The sequence below is a fragment of the Pteronotus mesoamericanus genome, unplaced genomic scaffold, assembly GCF_021234165.1.
Source record: "Pteronotus mesoamericanus isolate MK-2021 breed Mesoamerican mustached bat unplaced genomic scaffold, CSHL_Meso_final contig_230, whole genome shotgun sequence".
NCBI lineage: Eukaryota > Metazoa > Chordata > Mammalia > Chiroptera > Mormoopidae > Pteronotus > Pteronotus mesoamericanus.
This window is the reverse complement of record NW_026555096.1, coordinates 1,424,238-1,441,768: the sequence shown is the minus strand read 5'-3', so window position 1 is coordinate 1,441,768 and position 17,531 is coordinate 1,424,238. Positions and strand designations below refer to the sequence as shown.

At 43.3% G+C, this 17,531-nt stretch overlaps 1 protein-coding gene across 1 annotated transcript in view; it reads left to right on the top strand.

The window, feature by feature from the left end:
- Nucleotides 1–17,531, top strand: part of WDFY4 (WDFY family member 4) — a 328,638-nt gene that overhangs the window by 235,442 nt on the left and 75,665 nt on the right. The window contains exons 44-47 of the mRNA XM_054572378.1: nucleotides 3,472–3,620; nucleotides 8,262–8,382; nucleotides 10,432–10,517; nucleotides 12,352–12,414. Of these exons, the coding sequence (XP_054428353.1) occupies nucleotides 3,472–3,620; nucleotides 8,262–8,382; nucleotides 10,432–10,517; nucleotides 12,352–12,414 (419 nt within the window). The remainder of the gene's footprint in view (nucleotides 1–3,471; nucleotides 3,621–8,261; nucleotides 8,383–10,431; nucleotides 10,518–12,351; nucleotides 12,415–17,531) is intronic.

The following is a 17,531-nucleotide window of genomic DNA, read 5'->3' as shown; positions in this document are numbered from 1 at the left end:
TTCTCTCCTCCAATTAGGGAAGTTTTCCATCATGACTTTCTCAAACAGGTTCTCTATCCTTTCCTCATCCTCTTCTCCTGGTATCCCTATTATACAGATATTATTACATTTCAGGTTGTCCTGCATTTCCCTAAATGCCTCTTGGTTCTTTCTGAGTCTTTTTTCATTTTCTTGCTCTTTCTGGGAGCCTTTTTCTACCTTGTCCTCCTGCACGCTGATTCGGTCCTCAGCTTCATCTAGCCCGGTTTTGATATCTTCTACTGTGTTCTTCAATTCGGAAATTGTATTCTTCATTTCCTCTTGTCTCTTATTGATAGTTTCTATGTCCTTTTTCATGCTGATGTAGTTTGCAGTAAGTTTCTCATAGTTTCCTTGTAGTTTTTGGTAATTCTCTGTGAGCTCACTGAGTTCATCGAGCTTCCTTAGACCATTGTTTGGAACTCAGTATCTGATAGTTTATTTCCCTCTATTTCATTTAGTTCTCTTTGTGGGGATTCCTCCTTTTCCTTCAAGTGGAGTGTATTTCTTTGTCTTCCCATTATTTGTGACTCTTCTTTTTTGATTCTGCTTCTTAAGTTGATCTGTCTTGATATCCTGACTTTGTGGTGTGAACTTCTGTGGTTGGGGACCGCTGTTTTTACTTTCTGGATCTGCCTCTGATGATGTTAGATGTCGTCCCTGTCTGACCTTACACAGTCTATTCGAGACTTCCAGGAATCTGCTGTTTGTGGCTGTCTCCTTCACCTGTTACTCTATTCACTCTGCACTCAGCAGGCCATCTTAGACAGCTCAGGGTGGGGCAGAGTACCTCCTAGGGGCAGGGTCATTGGGTCCTCTCATGCTGCTGCCATATGGGGGTGGAGTCTGCACTGGGATCCCACCAGCTACTCTCTCAGTTCTCTCCCCAAAGCCTCCATCCCCAGTCTCTCCTCAGGTGTCTCCAGACCTCTCTGCACCCACTTTAGCCAAGGATCTACTGTCTGTGGCTGCCACTCTGCACTCAGCAGGCAACTTAGACAGCACAGGGTGCAGTGGAATACCACGTGGGGGCGGAGCTATTGGGTCCTCTGATGCTAGTGCTGCTCAGGGGCAGTGGTCTCTGCCTGAGCGAGATGGCTGCTGCCACATGGGGGATGAGTCAGCACCGAGATCCTGCTAGATACTCTCTCAGTTCTCTCCCCAAAGCCTCCTTTCCCAGTCTTTCCTCAGGCGTCTCTAGCCCACTCTGCCCCCGACTTTTCCAGAGACCAGGGTAAGTGGATGCAGAAAAAAAATTTATGCATTGGCCCTTTTAACATTTCTTTGTGTCTCCAGCCGCCTGTCTCTGGCAGCGAGCAACCCTGCTGCTTTCTCAGCTGACTGTTTTCTGTGTACTTTTTGGGCTCTGATGCTGTAGGCTGGAGATCCCCACTTTTGGTTTAGACCCCACTCTTCTCAGGGGGATCCAACTGGCTGTTTCAATATCTTTCTGGTGTTGCTGCCCATGCGTACCCCACCCACCTTCTCGAGTCTGTACCACACTCCTTACCAGTTAAATTGCATTAAAGCTGATTCTTCTGTCTCCGAGATTACAAGACTCCTCTCTCGCTATTGTTCAGTTGTTCATTCCAGGTGATTTCTCCACAATTTAGGTGTAATTCCAGGTTGGCTGGGAGGAGGTCAGTGTGATTTCCACTCATTCCTCTGCCATCTTGATTCTCCTTTTTAAAAAAATTTTTATTTTCCACAGCTTGTCTGGTAGTAGTTCCTGTCAATTCTACCTCTTCTTGTTTAGATTCAACCATATCTCCCTGTCCTCCTACTTCCTTTTGCCACCTCATCCTTTAAAGCCATCACCACTCGACAGGACCACTGACGTGGCCACATGACTGATCACCCTCCTCCCACTCTTGGCTCTTTCTAACCTGCTCTCCAGTCAGCAGCCAGTATCATCTTTCATAAATGACCCTTACTTTGCTTTCTGTTGTAACCAGAATAAAACCCAGAGGCCCTACCAAGGCATCTAAGGTACTACTTGTTCTGAGTACTACTACTTTTCAACTTTGTGTCAGCCCTACTGATCTCTTCTCTGCCTTCCCTGCCTCTAGGCTTCAAACCAATCTCCTTTTCCCTAGAATCTTTTCTCCCAGTTTTCCACGCTCCCCTATTTCCACCCTTCAATTCTCAGGGGTTTTCTAAAGTAGTGCCCCCAAGTTTCTCTCTGCTTTATAATCACCCTGTTTTTCTTTTTCCTCTCAGCACACATCACACTTTATAATCATTTATTGATTGACATGTTTGCCTACTATTCATCTACCTCTACTGGACATTAAGTCCCATGAGAGTAGGATTCTTGCTTACCTTGTTCCTCCCTCTATCCCCAAAGCCTGGCTCAGGGCCTGGCATGTAGTAGGTGCTGAATCCATAACTGTTGAACTGATAAACCTCTAACTGAATGGATGAAATTGTAAATGAGTCCATGTTGAAAGTGGCCCTGAAGGTGGTTTTAGGACCAGCACCAGGAGATACCAGGAGAGGCCAAGGAGCCTAATGCCTGCAGCAGGTTGGGTTATAGGAACTAATAAGACCATTGGCTTATCCATAATTAGAAAAAGTAGTTCTGTAATGACTAGTAGGGGTGAATGCTTATCTCGGAAAAACCCTTGGTGACCCTGGCCCTCACTTTGACTAATCCCATTTGACATGGAAGCTAGACCGCTCACTCGGAGCCTGCTCTCCAGGTTTCACTGCTGTGTCTCGATCCTTGCTCCCAACAGTGAGAAGAAAACAGCTTCAATCTTTGGTGAGAGTCTTACTCTGGGACCTCTTTTTAAATTTTATTTTCAAATTAGAGTAGTAAAACCTCCCTTGTCCAATTGTAAAAATTATATCGGTTTATTTGTAAAATGTTTACAGTCATCATATGGTAGTTAGCCAAAAAAATGTCACTTCCTCTTTAGTGTAACAGGAATTAGCTCATCATTACCCTGAGAAAATGTTGGCCTTTGCCCTATTCTTGGTCCACTTGGGCTATCATCCAGAATTTGTTTATTTCCACACTTATTTTTTCAGAAATTTATTCCATGTAAGGACCCACTAAATCTTTACTTCATGTTTGGGTCACACTAAGACATGGTCCCAGGTCAGGCTCCCTGGAAAGCCAACTCTGAACCAGGAAGCTTATTGAGATTTAGGGTTATAGGACTGGGCAGAGGGAGAGGTGGTGCTGTGATAAAGTCTCTGCAGAAGTCTCTGATGAGGATGGGGGTGGCCATAGGTAGTGGATAGAGTAACTAAAGAGGATGTTGGGTATAGAAATGCCACTTACCCTGTGAAGAACAGTGCAGCTCTGGGGCAATGGCTGCTATTCTACAGGTGCTACTCTTAACTCCAAGAACCCAGTGGGCAACCAGTCACTGCCCTGCTGTCCTCCATAAAAATGAGACATGCTTCACTTGCCCATGGCCTGACTCTGGTGTTCTCTCCCTCCAGGTGACACAGAAGTTCTCCCTGGTGATTGTGCAGGGCCACCTAGTCTCTGAAGGGCTCCTGCTCTTTGGCCAGCATCACTTCTACATCTGCGAGAACTTCACACTCTCTCCTGTGGGTGACATCTACTGCACCCGCCACTGCTTATCCAAGTAAGTCTCCACCTCCTCCAGAAGATTCTCCCCTGAGCCCCAATCTCCCTTCTTAGCTACCTTCACTCCTATCCTTCCCACCTTGCTCATACTGTGAGCTTAGGTTTGGGCCTGAAACTGAACCATGAAATAAAACAGAGGAACCTTAAGGCACAGACACCCTTAACTCTGGTTCCCCAAAGCTAAAATCTGGAATGGATAACAGTGTGGCAGCTCCTCGTGCCTCTCCTGATGTGGAGTCCTCTACAGGACAAAGGGGTCACTCCTTAGGTTATTTGGGTAATAGAATCCAGTCCCATCAGCTTACTCATTCAACGACTTGTTGATTACTCATTCTTACATAAGACATCAGGCACTGCCCTTCCATGCCCAGCAAGTACAAAAAGCAGCCTAAGAGGTTCCTTTGGAAAGAGTTTGGAGCACACTAGCATAATAGGGCAAAATACGTGTTATGGGAGAATTCTTCAGAGTTGTCACTTGGAGAGAGAGCATAAGGAAGTGGGCTAAGATCTGGATCTTGAAAGAGTTGGGTAGAAATTTGAAGAGCCACTTTATAGCAAATAATACCAGAGGTCTCTAGCAGGAAATTCCAAGGTTCCTTTTTAGGATCAAATGTATTTGGTCTAATTTGGTTCAATCAAGCCCTTGTTGATTAATTCTCTTATGCTTACAGCCATTCAAAATCAAATTAACCATTTGCACTTTTGCTAGAAGTTTGGTTGTTCAGTTGTATGTTTTCAGTTGATCATTGTTTTTGGAAGGATTTGGATGAGGAATTCTTCATCCAGAGGTAAGCTTGGACTTTTCTGTTTAGCCAAGCTCAAATGATGACCTCTTAGCCCAGTGTTTCTCAAATTAACTTACATTGAATCACCTGGAAGGCTTGTTAAAGTAGACTTTTGGGACCCACCTTTACCCCAGTTTCTAATTTGGCAGGCCTGGGGTAGGGACTGATATTTTAACAAGTTCTTTGTTGATGATGATGCTACTAGTCTGGAGACCACACTTGGAGAAATATTTTAGACTATTGACAGAGGAGTCAGAATATTACCTGCCAATAACTAATAATTTTTATTCTCAGTTGCCATATTATTTCCAGCCTATGTCAGGAAGTTTAAGGAGTGTGGAAAAGTAGATGTCAGCCCACCCTTCTTTGATTTAGATTTGCTTTAAAATGCTTGGCATTTTTCTCTCTGCTAATTTTCATCTTTTATTCATACCAAACGTTTACCGATTGCTGGGAGTCCTCTGTGCTTTTCCAAAGCAGGAGCGCATAATTAATACTTGGCACACACATCTCATCTTATTGCTCATGTTTTATTGATACTAATCAATATGGACAATGGGTCCGCAGACTTGCCTTTCTGAAAGCTGATGAAAGCTTTCTACTGTACCTATATTCATGGTGTGCCCATGTAATAACTGGCACAATCCATTGCTTCCCTCTTCACCTCTGGTTTATATCTAGTCAGTGTTAGAGAAGATATTATTGATTGGGAAAATTGTGTTTATGAGGTACATCTAATAATGATCAAATTGACTCTATCTGTGCTTTTAATAGAAGCCCAGTTGTCAGATTGTATATACTCACTTGATTTGGAATGAAAAGGGAGACTCCTGTGTCTGGAAATGTACTTTTCTAGAATGCATGTAGGAATATAGTGAGAACAAATTATGCCCTGGAATATCATTTGGGGATTTCATAGGTAATTTTAGTCACCATACCTCAAAGAAGTATTTGTTAACCAGACAGTGCTTTCTCTCTGAGGTCTTGGTTACTGCTCTAAGAAACTGCTGGCACTCATGTAGAGGCAGTTCTCAGAGACAGAGAGGCTATTAGATCATGTCAGATCAATGGGGATCAAGTCTTGTTTTGACCATGGAGACTAAAGAAGATACATAAATTAGCCAGTTAAAAATAAAGCTAAGTCAACCCTGAAATGTTTCTCTAAAACACTTACATCAAATTGAGTGCAGTTGAGCATTAGACCTTGAAAGAGACTCTCTGATGTACCATAAAAATATTGAAATAAACTCAGGAACACTGCACATCCTCCAGCAGAGGCTGGACTTTGTACTTTGGAACTTTTCTTAGAAACTAAGACCCTTTCTAGAAGGTTTTATTTTGCTTTGATAGTATCCCTTTTTACCTGAATCAGGTGGCTGCACTAGGTTTCTAGTGCTACTGTAACAAAGTACCAAAGCTGTGTGGCTTTAAAAAAACAGATATTTATTTATTGTCTCAGAGTCCTGGAGGTGAGAAGTTGGTTAGAGATGTGGGCGGGGCTTCTACAACTCTACTCTACTTCTACAGCTCTAGAGGAGGATCATTCCTTGCCTCTTCTAGCCTCTGGTGTTTCCAGGCCATGCTTGGTGTTCATTTGCTTGTCGATACATCATTCCAGTCACATGGCCGTCTTCTCTCTGTGTGTCTTCACATGATCTTCCCTCCATGTGTGACTATCTCTGTGTCCAAGTTTCCCATTTTCATAAGGAGACTAGTCATGTTGGATGAGGGTCTATTTTAATAATTTCACTTTAATTTTATTACCTCTGGTATTCACCAATTTCTAAGTAAAGTATCATAGTAAGGTATTTGGGGGGTAGGGCTTCAACCTACCTCTTTGGGGGAAAACAATTTAAACCTTAATAGTGTCAGTCAAGTTCAAAAGTTCATTTGGTGGATATTCAAACTATCCAATTAGCTCTTTGTAAGAGGATGCTTTTAATCAGATAATACCTCTCTATCAGTCAGCAGTTTAAGGAATTTTTTCTCTGTTTAGTTCAATTCATCAAATATTTATTGAAAATCTGTCTTGTTCCAGGCACTGTGATAGACTCCAAAGATAGAAAGAAGTGAGTCAGATGTGCACTGACTCTGGTAAAGAGTTTGTGATCTAGTGAATGATTCTGGGTATGAATTTTAGGTATACATTCTGACAATAATTGAATGTTGGATGATAATAATAATTGGATAATGGAGTTTTCATTGTCATTCTCACCAAAGCATTGGCCTGTGATGCTGTTTGACCTAAGCCAAGAGTGGGAACTAGAATTACCTCGATGGCCTCATTTGGAGTCAGATAAGTTTAGGGGAAGCTGATCGTAGTAGCCCTAGATGGATAAATTGAAAGTGAACAAAGGGCCTCGACCAGCAGTAGGTTTGAATTAAAGCCTTTAGGCAGAGGCATCCAGAATAAGAGCCACACTTGTATTTGATCAGTCCTATAACAACATGGCTCTGAGCTGGAGGCCTGAGAGGATTGTTCCAATAAGAGGCAGGAGTAGCTGCAGAGGGCTGGAATCCATACCCTTGAGGTTTGGCTGTGCAGGAGGCTAAACAATAGCTCAGAAGGGAAGGGCAGCCTTCCCTTCTGCCTAACAGTGACCATTCAGCACAGTAGTAAGTCCAAGCTCTTAGCATGACAAGTACTGGACCACCACCCCTGACCACTGAGTGAAGAAGTCCTGCTGGCCTGGCCTGAGGGCCTGATCCTTTTCTCCGTTTCCCCTGGAAGTATGGCCTATAGGCTAGCCAGTGAGTGCTGCAGTTGGAGTTGGGATGGGGAAGGGGTGAATCATAATCTTCTCACCCATTTTGCCACTACATTGGTGTGGGGGTCTTTCGGCTCTTGATTCTTTGGGTCTGCGATTGGCACACATGCTTCTTGGGGGCTGAGGGGATTGAGAGGCCTTTCATTTCTCAGGTTCTAAAACAGCATTCTATCAGAGTTTCTATGGTCATGTCCATAATCTAAACTTACCACATAACTCAGATGTTCAGAAAGGAAACTGTCCATAACTGAAATCACTTTATTTCTCAAGTCCCCTTTGTATTGGTGATAAAAGATTTGTGTGGTTGTATAAAGGCATTTCAGTTACTTCCAATACAGAAATTGTTCTCTTTGGAATAAATACTAATCAAACTTATGATTCTCCTTATCTCTCTTCTTCCTTTCTTTCCATGGGGAGTCATTCAATTCTGGAAGCAGCCTTGGCCTGGCCTCTGCTGCCATGTGCCTGTTCCCTGGCTCTGGGCATGTGCTCTGGAGGGCGTTGTTGAGGCCGTGGTCATTGTTTCCCAGCCCACTGGCATCTCAGACCTGCTGCACACTCTTGTGGAGCCTTGGTGTTCTCTGCCATTTTCTCCCATGCTACACTAGATGGCGTCCCCCTGTGGTGGTCCCCCTGCCCAGGCCCCACACCACCTGAGGCCATGCCTAGCTTGGGCTTTCTTATGTAGCTTTGTCTTCTTTCTGTCCTATTTCCAGAGCCTGAATTTTCCCAAATTATGACTAGGGTACCTCCTTCAGTCTTCCTCCCACCCCCTCAATCCACTTGGACCACTGTACTGAGAGAAACTTCTTACATGCATGCTTCTCACTCAGTGCTACCATCAGTCCTAGAGGTTGCCCCCTTGCTGTCCCCTTACCTGGTGAGGCTGATGCCCCATCCTACTCCTGAGGGCAGGGCTAATGAGGGCAGGTGCTCAGGGTTTATCAGGTCAGTGGATGCTGACACCCTTGTTGGCAGTGACTGTAGCACCCCCCGTGTGTCCCAGAAACTCAGGCAGGGCTGTGGGACAGAACGGGGACAATCCCACTAGATACCCTCTCACTGCATGTCTTATTTTCTTTTCAGTGTCAGTGATCCATTCATTTTCAACCTGTGCAGCAAAGACAGGTCCTCTGACCATTACTCATGCCAGCGCCATAGCTACGGTGATCTCAGGGAGCTCCGGCAGGCACGCTTTCTCCTGCAGGTATGCCTCAGGGAGGGGAAAGGGGAAGGACCATCTTGTCATTAGACTGGTGGTCCAGGTGCCATCAATGCCCCATCTGAGTGTGAGGGACACATGCCCATGACCCCGTTCCTGCTTGGGCATAACCCAGTGACCTATGGAATATAACTGCTCATTCCCCTGGCTTGTGTTGAGTCTGGTCCCCTGGCTCAGGGTTCTCACTTCTTCACTCTCTCTCCAGTTCCTGAAATTTGGCTGTCAGGAGATACTTGTTCTGTGTCATTTAGGATCCAGCCTCTTTGCTTTATTTTCCCCTTGACATGCCCTGGGACATTCGGGAATACAGGACAGGGCAGCTCCATTGCACCAGGGCAGAGCTGGTGCCTGAGAGTTGACTGAGTCTGTCTGGCCTTGTTCTGATCCCATGGACCCCTCCCTCAGCTGCCTGCCACCCTCTGTTCACCCTCCCCACAGTCTCACCTATCTATAAGCTCTTGTTAATTTCCTTGACCAATCGGTTTAGAGATCTACTGATTGTCCCTTCCAGCAAGGGTCCCAGAGCATTGCTCAGGTCTTTGAAGGTCTCATCTAGGTACTAAACAGAGCAGATTCCTTCCAAAGGCAGAGCTCTGCTGTCAGCTAGTCACAACCTATGTTCTGGACCCACCTAGAGTATAAATCACTTGGTTTAGAAAGTTTAGAAGCATCAGCTCAGTGGCAAAGGGAGGACGAACTCTGACCTTCACCAGCCTAATCTGTGTAATAGCAAAGCTGCACTCATGCCCAGGGGTTTGCCAGGCAGCAGGCAGAGGAAGATCAGGATCCACCCTTCAAGGGAAGAGGGACCAGATCCTCACCCCCTACCCTCTCTGTGGGTGTTTGTTCTGCAAAGGCTAACAAGGGCCAATGCTTTGCCCTAAGGATGGAATAAGAATGCCTTTCATTCATAAATTTCTTTGGTTGTGTAATTTAGCCTGTGATCCTCTTGAAGCATCCTTATTATTCTCTGAAGCTGCAACTCAGGGAGGCCTTTCTTTTGGGCTCATTTAAAAAAGTATCAGAAATGACAAAGATCCAGCAAGCTGCTGGCATCTGGCCATCTCTCTCTCTCCTGCCACTACACTGCTTTTGCCCACAAAGGATTGGTTCTTATTTTGCCTGATATTTCACTTCTTTGCAAGGAGTTGAATGAGAAGGGGATGAGCTCTGAAGGTCCTGTGGGCAGTGAGGCCAGCATGGACCTAGTCCTGACCACAGCTCTGTCACCTTGGAACAATTTGGCAGCTCTCTGGGCTCCTGTTTCCCTCTAGTAAGCAGGGGACCATATCTTGTCTTTTCTACCATTATTTGTATAGGACCTAGCACATTTTGGAGTCACATACTAAGTATCAAAATTATTTTTTAATGACTATTTGTCTACCTTATAGGCAATACATAGAGCAAATAGGTATCAGTAAGTGAGTTTCTTCCCCCCCGCCCCCCCCCCCCCCCCACCCCCCTGCACTGAGTAAACGGTGACTGTTTCCAGATGCTGGGCAAGCTATGACCTCTAGAGATTCTATATTCATCATTGATTTGCACATTATTTATATTTCTGTTTACAGAAAAAAACAAAACAAAACAAAAACCAAGGCTCTTATGTGCACCTGAGGAGGACAGGGGTTTGCCTAATCATTACAAACATTTTCCCTCTGCTCAGGAGCCCAGTGAGCTGAACTTTGAGAACTCAGTTGCAGCCAGGCAGAGGCAGGACCAGACTGTGTTGTTGGATGCAGCACCCCATCTCTGAGTCTGACCCTGTCCCACTGCATCTGGTGGGTGTTCAGGAGATAAGTCTCAATTTTCTGTAAATCAGGCATTTATGGGAAATCAGTCTCTCAATTCTAAAGTTCCATTTTTCTGAAGGTGCATGCATGAGAGTCTCCATTTCATATTCTCTGGTTCCATTTTAGATTGAAATCTTTTTATACCTGACACAGAGACCAAATGACCTATTGCCAGTGACTCTGTTGACAGGGGGTATCACCATTCAGGAAACTTCAGGATCAGTAAATGGGTTTCTCTTTATAGGACATTGCCCTGGAGATCTTTTTCCAAAATGGATATTCCAAGTTTTTTGTCTTCCACAACAGTGATCGGATTAAAGTCTTCAAAAGGTAAGTTTTTGAAAATCCTCTGCAGAAACTGATCCAGAGCTGAAAGCAGAGGAACAGAGTTTACTCGCCTCTATTCTCAGGAGAACTCTTTGAACCCACAGTAAGGGGGATTTAGTTTAGACACAAGGAAGAAATTACTAACCCACAGAACTCTTGAACTGTGGAACAAAGTATATAGAAAGCTATAGAATTGCCTTTTCTGAGTCCTGGGAAACAGGCTCCATTTTATGGACTGAAGTACAGTATTTTGCCATGTATAATGTGCACTTTTTTTGCTCAAATTTTTGAGGGAAAAATAAGGATGTGTATTATACATCAGTAGGACTAATTCTGTATCTATATAAAATGTTTTAATTCTTTTATTTATGTTAATTCATTGAAAGTATAACTCTAGAAAGCAATAATATCTGTGTGCAAAATAATACCCTGAAATACAATAATTGGTTTTGGTTCTAAATATAAATAAATAAATAATCAAATTAAAACAAAAGATTTTTTTCCCTAAAAGTTTGGGCCAAAAACTTGAGTGCACGTTATATATGACAAAATACAGTACTTTAGGAGAGTAATCCCAAAAGAGAGAAAAAAATTGTACAGACACAACAGATTTAAGAAACTGGCTGTTTAGTGGGCCTTCCAGAATTTCCTGGCTTTGTATTGTAATTTTCCAAGTAATTTTTTTGGCTTAATTTTTCTTTTGATTCCAGTTGCCAATTTTAGGTTGTTCTAACTTTATATTTCATTGGAAAGAATTCCAAGTACTGATTTTCCACTTCTGCATAAATATCTTTTTTCTTAAAGACAGAAGCCTGCTGTTTTAGTTTAGTTTTTCTTTCTCCAAATAGATTAATCAATCTTAAGAAATTTAAGCTAAAACATTTAATACTAATATTTACTTATTTTTATTACTCTTGAATTCATAAATAGAGATTGGTAGAAAGAATCCAGAAGGAACAGAAGAGAAAGTAGGTTCCTAGCCATAAGCAGACCACACAGAAGTTGGGGTGGTGACGTTTGGCTCCATTTTGGGCTGGAAGTTGTGAGGTGAAATTTGTCATCACTGACCTCAATGTCTCAGGCCACTTTATGCTTAGAGGTCCTAACCTTGCCTTCTCATTGGCCCTGGCTAGTCACTGGCCACAGGACCAGTGCACAGGACAGTGTGCACAAGGCAGGACCGCAGTGGGGAAAACTCCTGCAGAGAGTCTGTGTGTGCCAGTCTGGGCACATCTCCATTAGCTATGAACCTCCCTTTGAGGTTCTTCCAAGGACTACTGTTGTATTGCCTTATAAAATTTTCTTCAAGTTACATATTAGACTACACTAAAGGAGTAGACATGTGATGTTCAATGTCACATTCATTTTCCCTTGTGATTTCTGCATATTAAAGTTTTTCACAGTTAGTACAGAAGTCATGCATCCATAGACCAGGTAGTGAATATTGCCCACCTGCACCCCACCCTACTCAAGGAGCTTTAAATGAAGACTGCACTTATCCCCAGAGCACAGCAGTGTTTTGTGAAATTGACAATGGAAATCTAAAGTGCCTGGACCAGAGGAGGTATCTAAAACATGTATTTTTTAAATTGCAACTGTTGTTTTATTGTTATGATTGGTATTATCAAGACTTGTGAGATTAATGCCAGAAGGTGCTGTGCTTGGGTGCTTCAGAGATACACTCAGGTCTGGTGCTTGGTGCTCACGACCTGGAGGCAGGATGGGGCTGGAAGGTCAAGCACCCAAGCTCTTGCCTAGCTCTGAAAATGTCTCCCTGGTGGTGGAAGGGTCTCGCCTCTGCTCATACAATGATCCTTTTGTTTGTTTGCTTGTTTAGCTTCTGCTCTTTTCAACCCAGCTTGAAGGGGAAAGGCATTATGGAGGAACACCTTAATCTAAGGTAATGGTGTGGGGAGAGTTCCAGTTATGCTCTCTGGGCATGGTGCTGGGCTTGCTTTGATTTCATTTGCCTGATCTTACTGTAAAGTTGTCATGCAAAAAAGCATGCCAACCCTCCCTCCCCTCTATTTTTCTCTCTCCCACCACACACCCCCTTATCCTGTTCCTGAAGTTCCCTCTGCTAATTAAACCTCAAAAACAGACGGGATGTCCCGCGTGCCCTGTGGGTTTTTCAGACCAAAGTGGCAGGAAACAGACCTCTGCCTGTGTTGGGTGGGGGCAACCTGCCCAGAGATGCCAACCCAGGCCAGCTTTAGCGTCAGGCTCTCAGGTGGGGCTGTGAGAAGACCCAGGTCTGTCCCTTCTATATGAGACCCTCAGAAAGCTCAGAAGCTAAATTAATATATGCTGGTATGGGAATCAGATTTAATTTACGAATCTATGGTTGGGAGCATCTTTCCCAGGGAATGAAATGCTTACATCCCCTTCCCAAAGCACCCTTTACAGGTACTCAGTTTTCCAGAAAGCCAACTGGGAATCAGTGGGTGCTTTTATTTCATTTAGGAATGAGAATAAAGAAAAAGGAAGTTGGTTGCTGGTTTCCTTCAGGAGTGTGTGGGGGTAGGGGAGGGATGGGATGCCCCCAGAAGTGGTATTCAAAGTATCTGTACTGACTATGGAATGGGGACCACCAAGTAATTCAAAAGTATTTATCAATAGTTTGTTATGTGTGATGTTTGCTGCTTGAGAGAACAGCAAACAAAATACTCAAAATCTTCTCTGTCCTTAAACTTTCTTGAGGAAGATAGACAGAAAATAATTTAAATAAATTAAATATAAAGCATACTAGATAATAAGAATAAGTATAAAATATAGAGTAGATAGAAGTAGGGATTGAAATCTTAGGGTGGTAAAGGAAGGTCTCAGCAAGAAGCAATATTTAAATTAAGACCTGCACAAAGTGGGGAAACAAGGTATGCAGATAACTGGGGAAAAAAGCATTTCAGGCCAATGGAAGGGCCAAGCAGGGACAGCATGGTGTCATGACTGGGGCCAGAGGGGTTGGCAGCAGGGAGTCAGTGGGAAGAGAGGGGAGAGCCGGTTCATGTCAACCTTGGGGCTCACATTAATGGTATTGGCATATTGGAGGAATGGTGTGACCAACTTACATTTTAAAAGACTCACCTGGCTGCTGTGTGGAGAACAGACCACAGTGGTATAAAGGCAGAGCTGGGAGGCCAGTTAAGAGACTTTGCTATGATCCAGGTGAGAGACAATAGCTTGGAAACGGGGTGACCACAAAAATGAGGTGAAGTGCTCAGATTATTGACATGATTTGAAGGTACCTCTGATGGCATTTGTTGACAAATCAAGTGTGGACTGTGTGTCTGTGAGAGAAAGGACTTAAGGATAAGCCCGTAGATTTAGGTTTGAGATGGAAAATGAGATAGGGAAGAACACAGGAAGAACTACTTAACCTCAGGAGCCCTGTTTTAGACATATTAACTTGAGATATGTGCCAGACATCCAGGCGGATATGTCATGTTGGCCATTGGATAAATGACTTTGGAGTTTATGAAGAGGTCCAGGTGAGAGGTAAGTTTGGAATAGTATTTAAAACATGAGACTGGATAAGATCACCAAGAGAATGAGTGCACATGGACAAGAGGTTTAATGATTGTGTCCTGGGGCACATCAACCTTTAGGAGTTTAGAACCTAGGGATGAATAAGCAGAGAAACTGAGAAGGTGCAGCCAGAAAGATAGGAAGAACTGCAGGTGCGGGATATGTCCTGAGAGTCAGGTTGTGTTTCAAGGACGGAGTGATCAACTGTGCTGTTCATCAAGTGTTGTTGGTAGGCCATGTAAGATAAGAACTGAGAAATGGCCATTGATTGCAACATGGGGTCATTGATGACCTTCAAAAGATGGTCATCATCTTTTGGCTGCCAGCAGAAGCTCCCTGTTGTTTTGGGCAATACCCCTTTACTTGGTAGATTACGGGGGAATCCAGGACATACCCTGCAATGGTCTAGGAGGCCTGGATAGCAGGGGTCCACCAGGGGTGGAGTAGCTATTTACTAACTGGACTGGATGTATTTTAATAGTTCAATAATAGTAGAACCCTAATTGTACATATGAATTGAATATTAGCCTTAGTGATTTCATATTATATTTCGTATAATCCTTAATCTCCACACTTGGATTACTCTGCAGTGTTTCAATGTAAGGGCTAGAAAGCCATTTCAAACTAACTGAAGCAAAAAAGAAGATTCATCACTTCACATACCTCAAGGCCAAAATAGGTCTGGCTCCAAGCTTGTGAATTCTCTGGGCTAAATAAGTCCTAAGGGACACTGTGACTCTCCATCTCACAATGAGAATTTCCCCTGGGTTGGCTCAGTTCTCAACAAGCTCTCTTAGCAGAAGGGCATCACTTCCCCTAACAGCACTAGTAATGTTAGCAAAAATCCCCAAAAGTGATTTTCATCTGTCCAAGTTAGGTTAGCACTCATTCCAGAACTAATCAAGTGCTTTCATGAGCCAGTTCAGGAGCTTGTGCCTACTCAGCTTGGGGAGTCAATCCTGACCAACAATACAGACCACACTGAGGAGATGGCAGCTTCCCAAGAAGATCCAGGTTCTGTTATCACAAGAGGGGTGAATAGTGAAGTGTCAACAAAAGCAGATGGCTGTACACGGCTCCAGCCAGAAAGCTCCCCCAGGGACCACAGCACTCAGGGGCTGGATGTCCATTTTCTCACTCCCTGAAACTTCCCTCTTTTTGCATCAATTTGATACAGGTCACTTCACTGAACCCCATTTGTCTCTGCAGCTCATTTTCTTATAAATGTATTACATGTGTAATATCACTCAGTGATCATCTAGCTGTCCCTACGGCTGTGAGCAGTTCCCTATCTATTTCTATTTTATTGTTCTCAGGGTCTTAGAGGTGCTTTGCCCCAGCAATATATACCTTTATCCACACAGGTAAGGATATAAATTTCTGCCTCAGGTAGACAGGGAATAGATAGATGAGGGGCAGAAGAGCCCAATGTGGCTATGGCCACTATGTTGGTTGTCTGTGCAAAAATGACTGCCAAGGGAGAGAGATCTTTCTTGCCCTTGGGATGAGTCAAATGTGCAGAAATTACTTCTCACTCATCCATAGGGATAACCCTACACAACCTGTGTACCACTTTGTACCAGCAGGACAGCTGGACAGTGTGTGGATTTTATTTCCACTGTGTTAATTTTTTTCCATTATGGCCACCTGAGCCCATTGGAACAGGATGTTTCAGGGCCATTCTGTACTTGCTTAGCAGAACCACAACACAGCTCCAAGCATGGAGACCCTTGGAAAATATAAAATGGGTAAGCTGCTGAGGTCATTTGGGAACAGTGCGTAGTGTTCCAAGAAATGCTTCCTAAGCTAACAGAAGAGGAGCTTTGACAAAATGAGGAAGCTCCAGCCAGATTATTGGTGCTGGGCTCTGAGACCATGCAGGCAACCTGGGCACATGGAGAGGCTGTCCGGCAACAGCCAGCCATGGTCTTTGGGATCAAACCAATTTTGGCTCAGAATACGTACTTAATAAATTGTAATTTCTTTGCTTAGCTTTAGAATCACCCACTGTCTTTTGAGGGCATGTTTATGGAGTGATTAATTTAAAAAAGGCAGCTTTTATGTTGTTTCCTCTTTGGCCCTCCTCCTTCTTGTCCTCACTCAACAGCCCCAGTGTGCCTTCAGGACTTCAGGACGAGGAGGCAATGGTAGCTCCCAGCCTTAGGTTGGACATTGTTCCTGTACTTTTTAAAAATTTTCAAGGGCAATACCCAGTCTATATAATTAGTCTTTAGAAATGCCCAGCTGTATTTTGGACACTCTAGTGACCACTGGCTTCTCATCACTGAAGAAGGTACCTGGTCCATTCTGAGAGTTTTCAACTGGCCTAAGATGCTTGGCCTGTTCTATAGGTTTTCATACCTCCAGCCTCCAGCTTGTGGTGACTTATTTAGCCCCTCTGGAGGCCATCCCCCACACATAGAACCAGAGCCTCTGAGTACCAGAGATTTGTCTAGAATTCCAGTGACCATGACAGCTTATCTAAAGGGGTACAGAAACCCAGAACTGTGAAGGCAGAAAGAAACTTACTGGTTCAAAGTCCCCTCACCCACTTGATCTTTGGGCCCTAGCTCTTCCAAAAAGCCTGGAGCATGAGTAAAGAAGCCAGGTGTTTTCTTTTATTTCGGCATCTTTCTCAGGAATCACAATGGATGATGGATAATTTGGATTAGTTTGGTGAACTGAAGTGAAGGTGCTCTTTGTCCTGAAATGCCTTAACTCTTTGGGATGCTCTTAGGGGGCTTTAATCTTCCCCATGGTTACTCATAAATTAGCACTTGACACATGTACAAAGCCCTGTTTATTTCTGCATCTAGGTTATGAGATTGATTTTATTTTTTATTTTAAATTAACTACAGATTCACAGGAAGTTGCAAATATAATACCTAGAGTCCCTATGCAGCCTTCATTTGATTTCTGCCAATAGTTGCATATTGTAACTATAGTACAATTTAAAAACTGGTAAATTGACATTGGTACTATATGTGTGCACAGTTCTTTTTTCATTTATCATATGTATAGTTTTGTGTAACCACCACCACTCCCAATGTATGCAATTATTTTTATTGCTGTAAAGCTATCTCTTGTAATATCATTTTGTGGTCAAGCCCACCCTCTACCATACCTCATCAACTCTAAAGCCTGGCAATCTCTGATTTGTTTTTCATCTATCATTTTTGTCATTTAGAAAATGTTCTCCATATGGAATCATAGAATGTGTGACTTCTGGAGGTGGGCCTTTTTACATCAGAATACTGTCATTGAGATCCATCCAAGTTCTTGAATGTGTCAATACTATATTCCTTTTTATTGCTGACTAGTATTCTATGGTATGGATATACCATAGTGTTTAACCATTTGCCTATTCAGGGAAATTTAGTTGTTTCTAGTTTGGAGCCATTACAAATAAAGAAGACTATTTATATTTAATGTAACTATTAAAATGTTAGGACAGAAGTCTGTCGTTTATTTTTTTGTACCTTATTCTTTTCC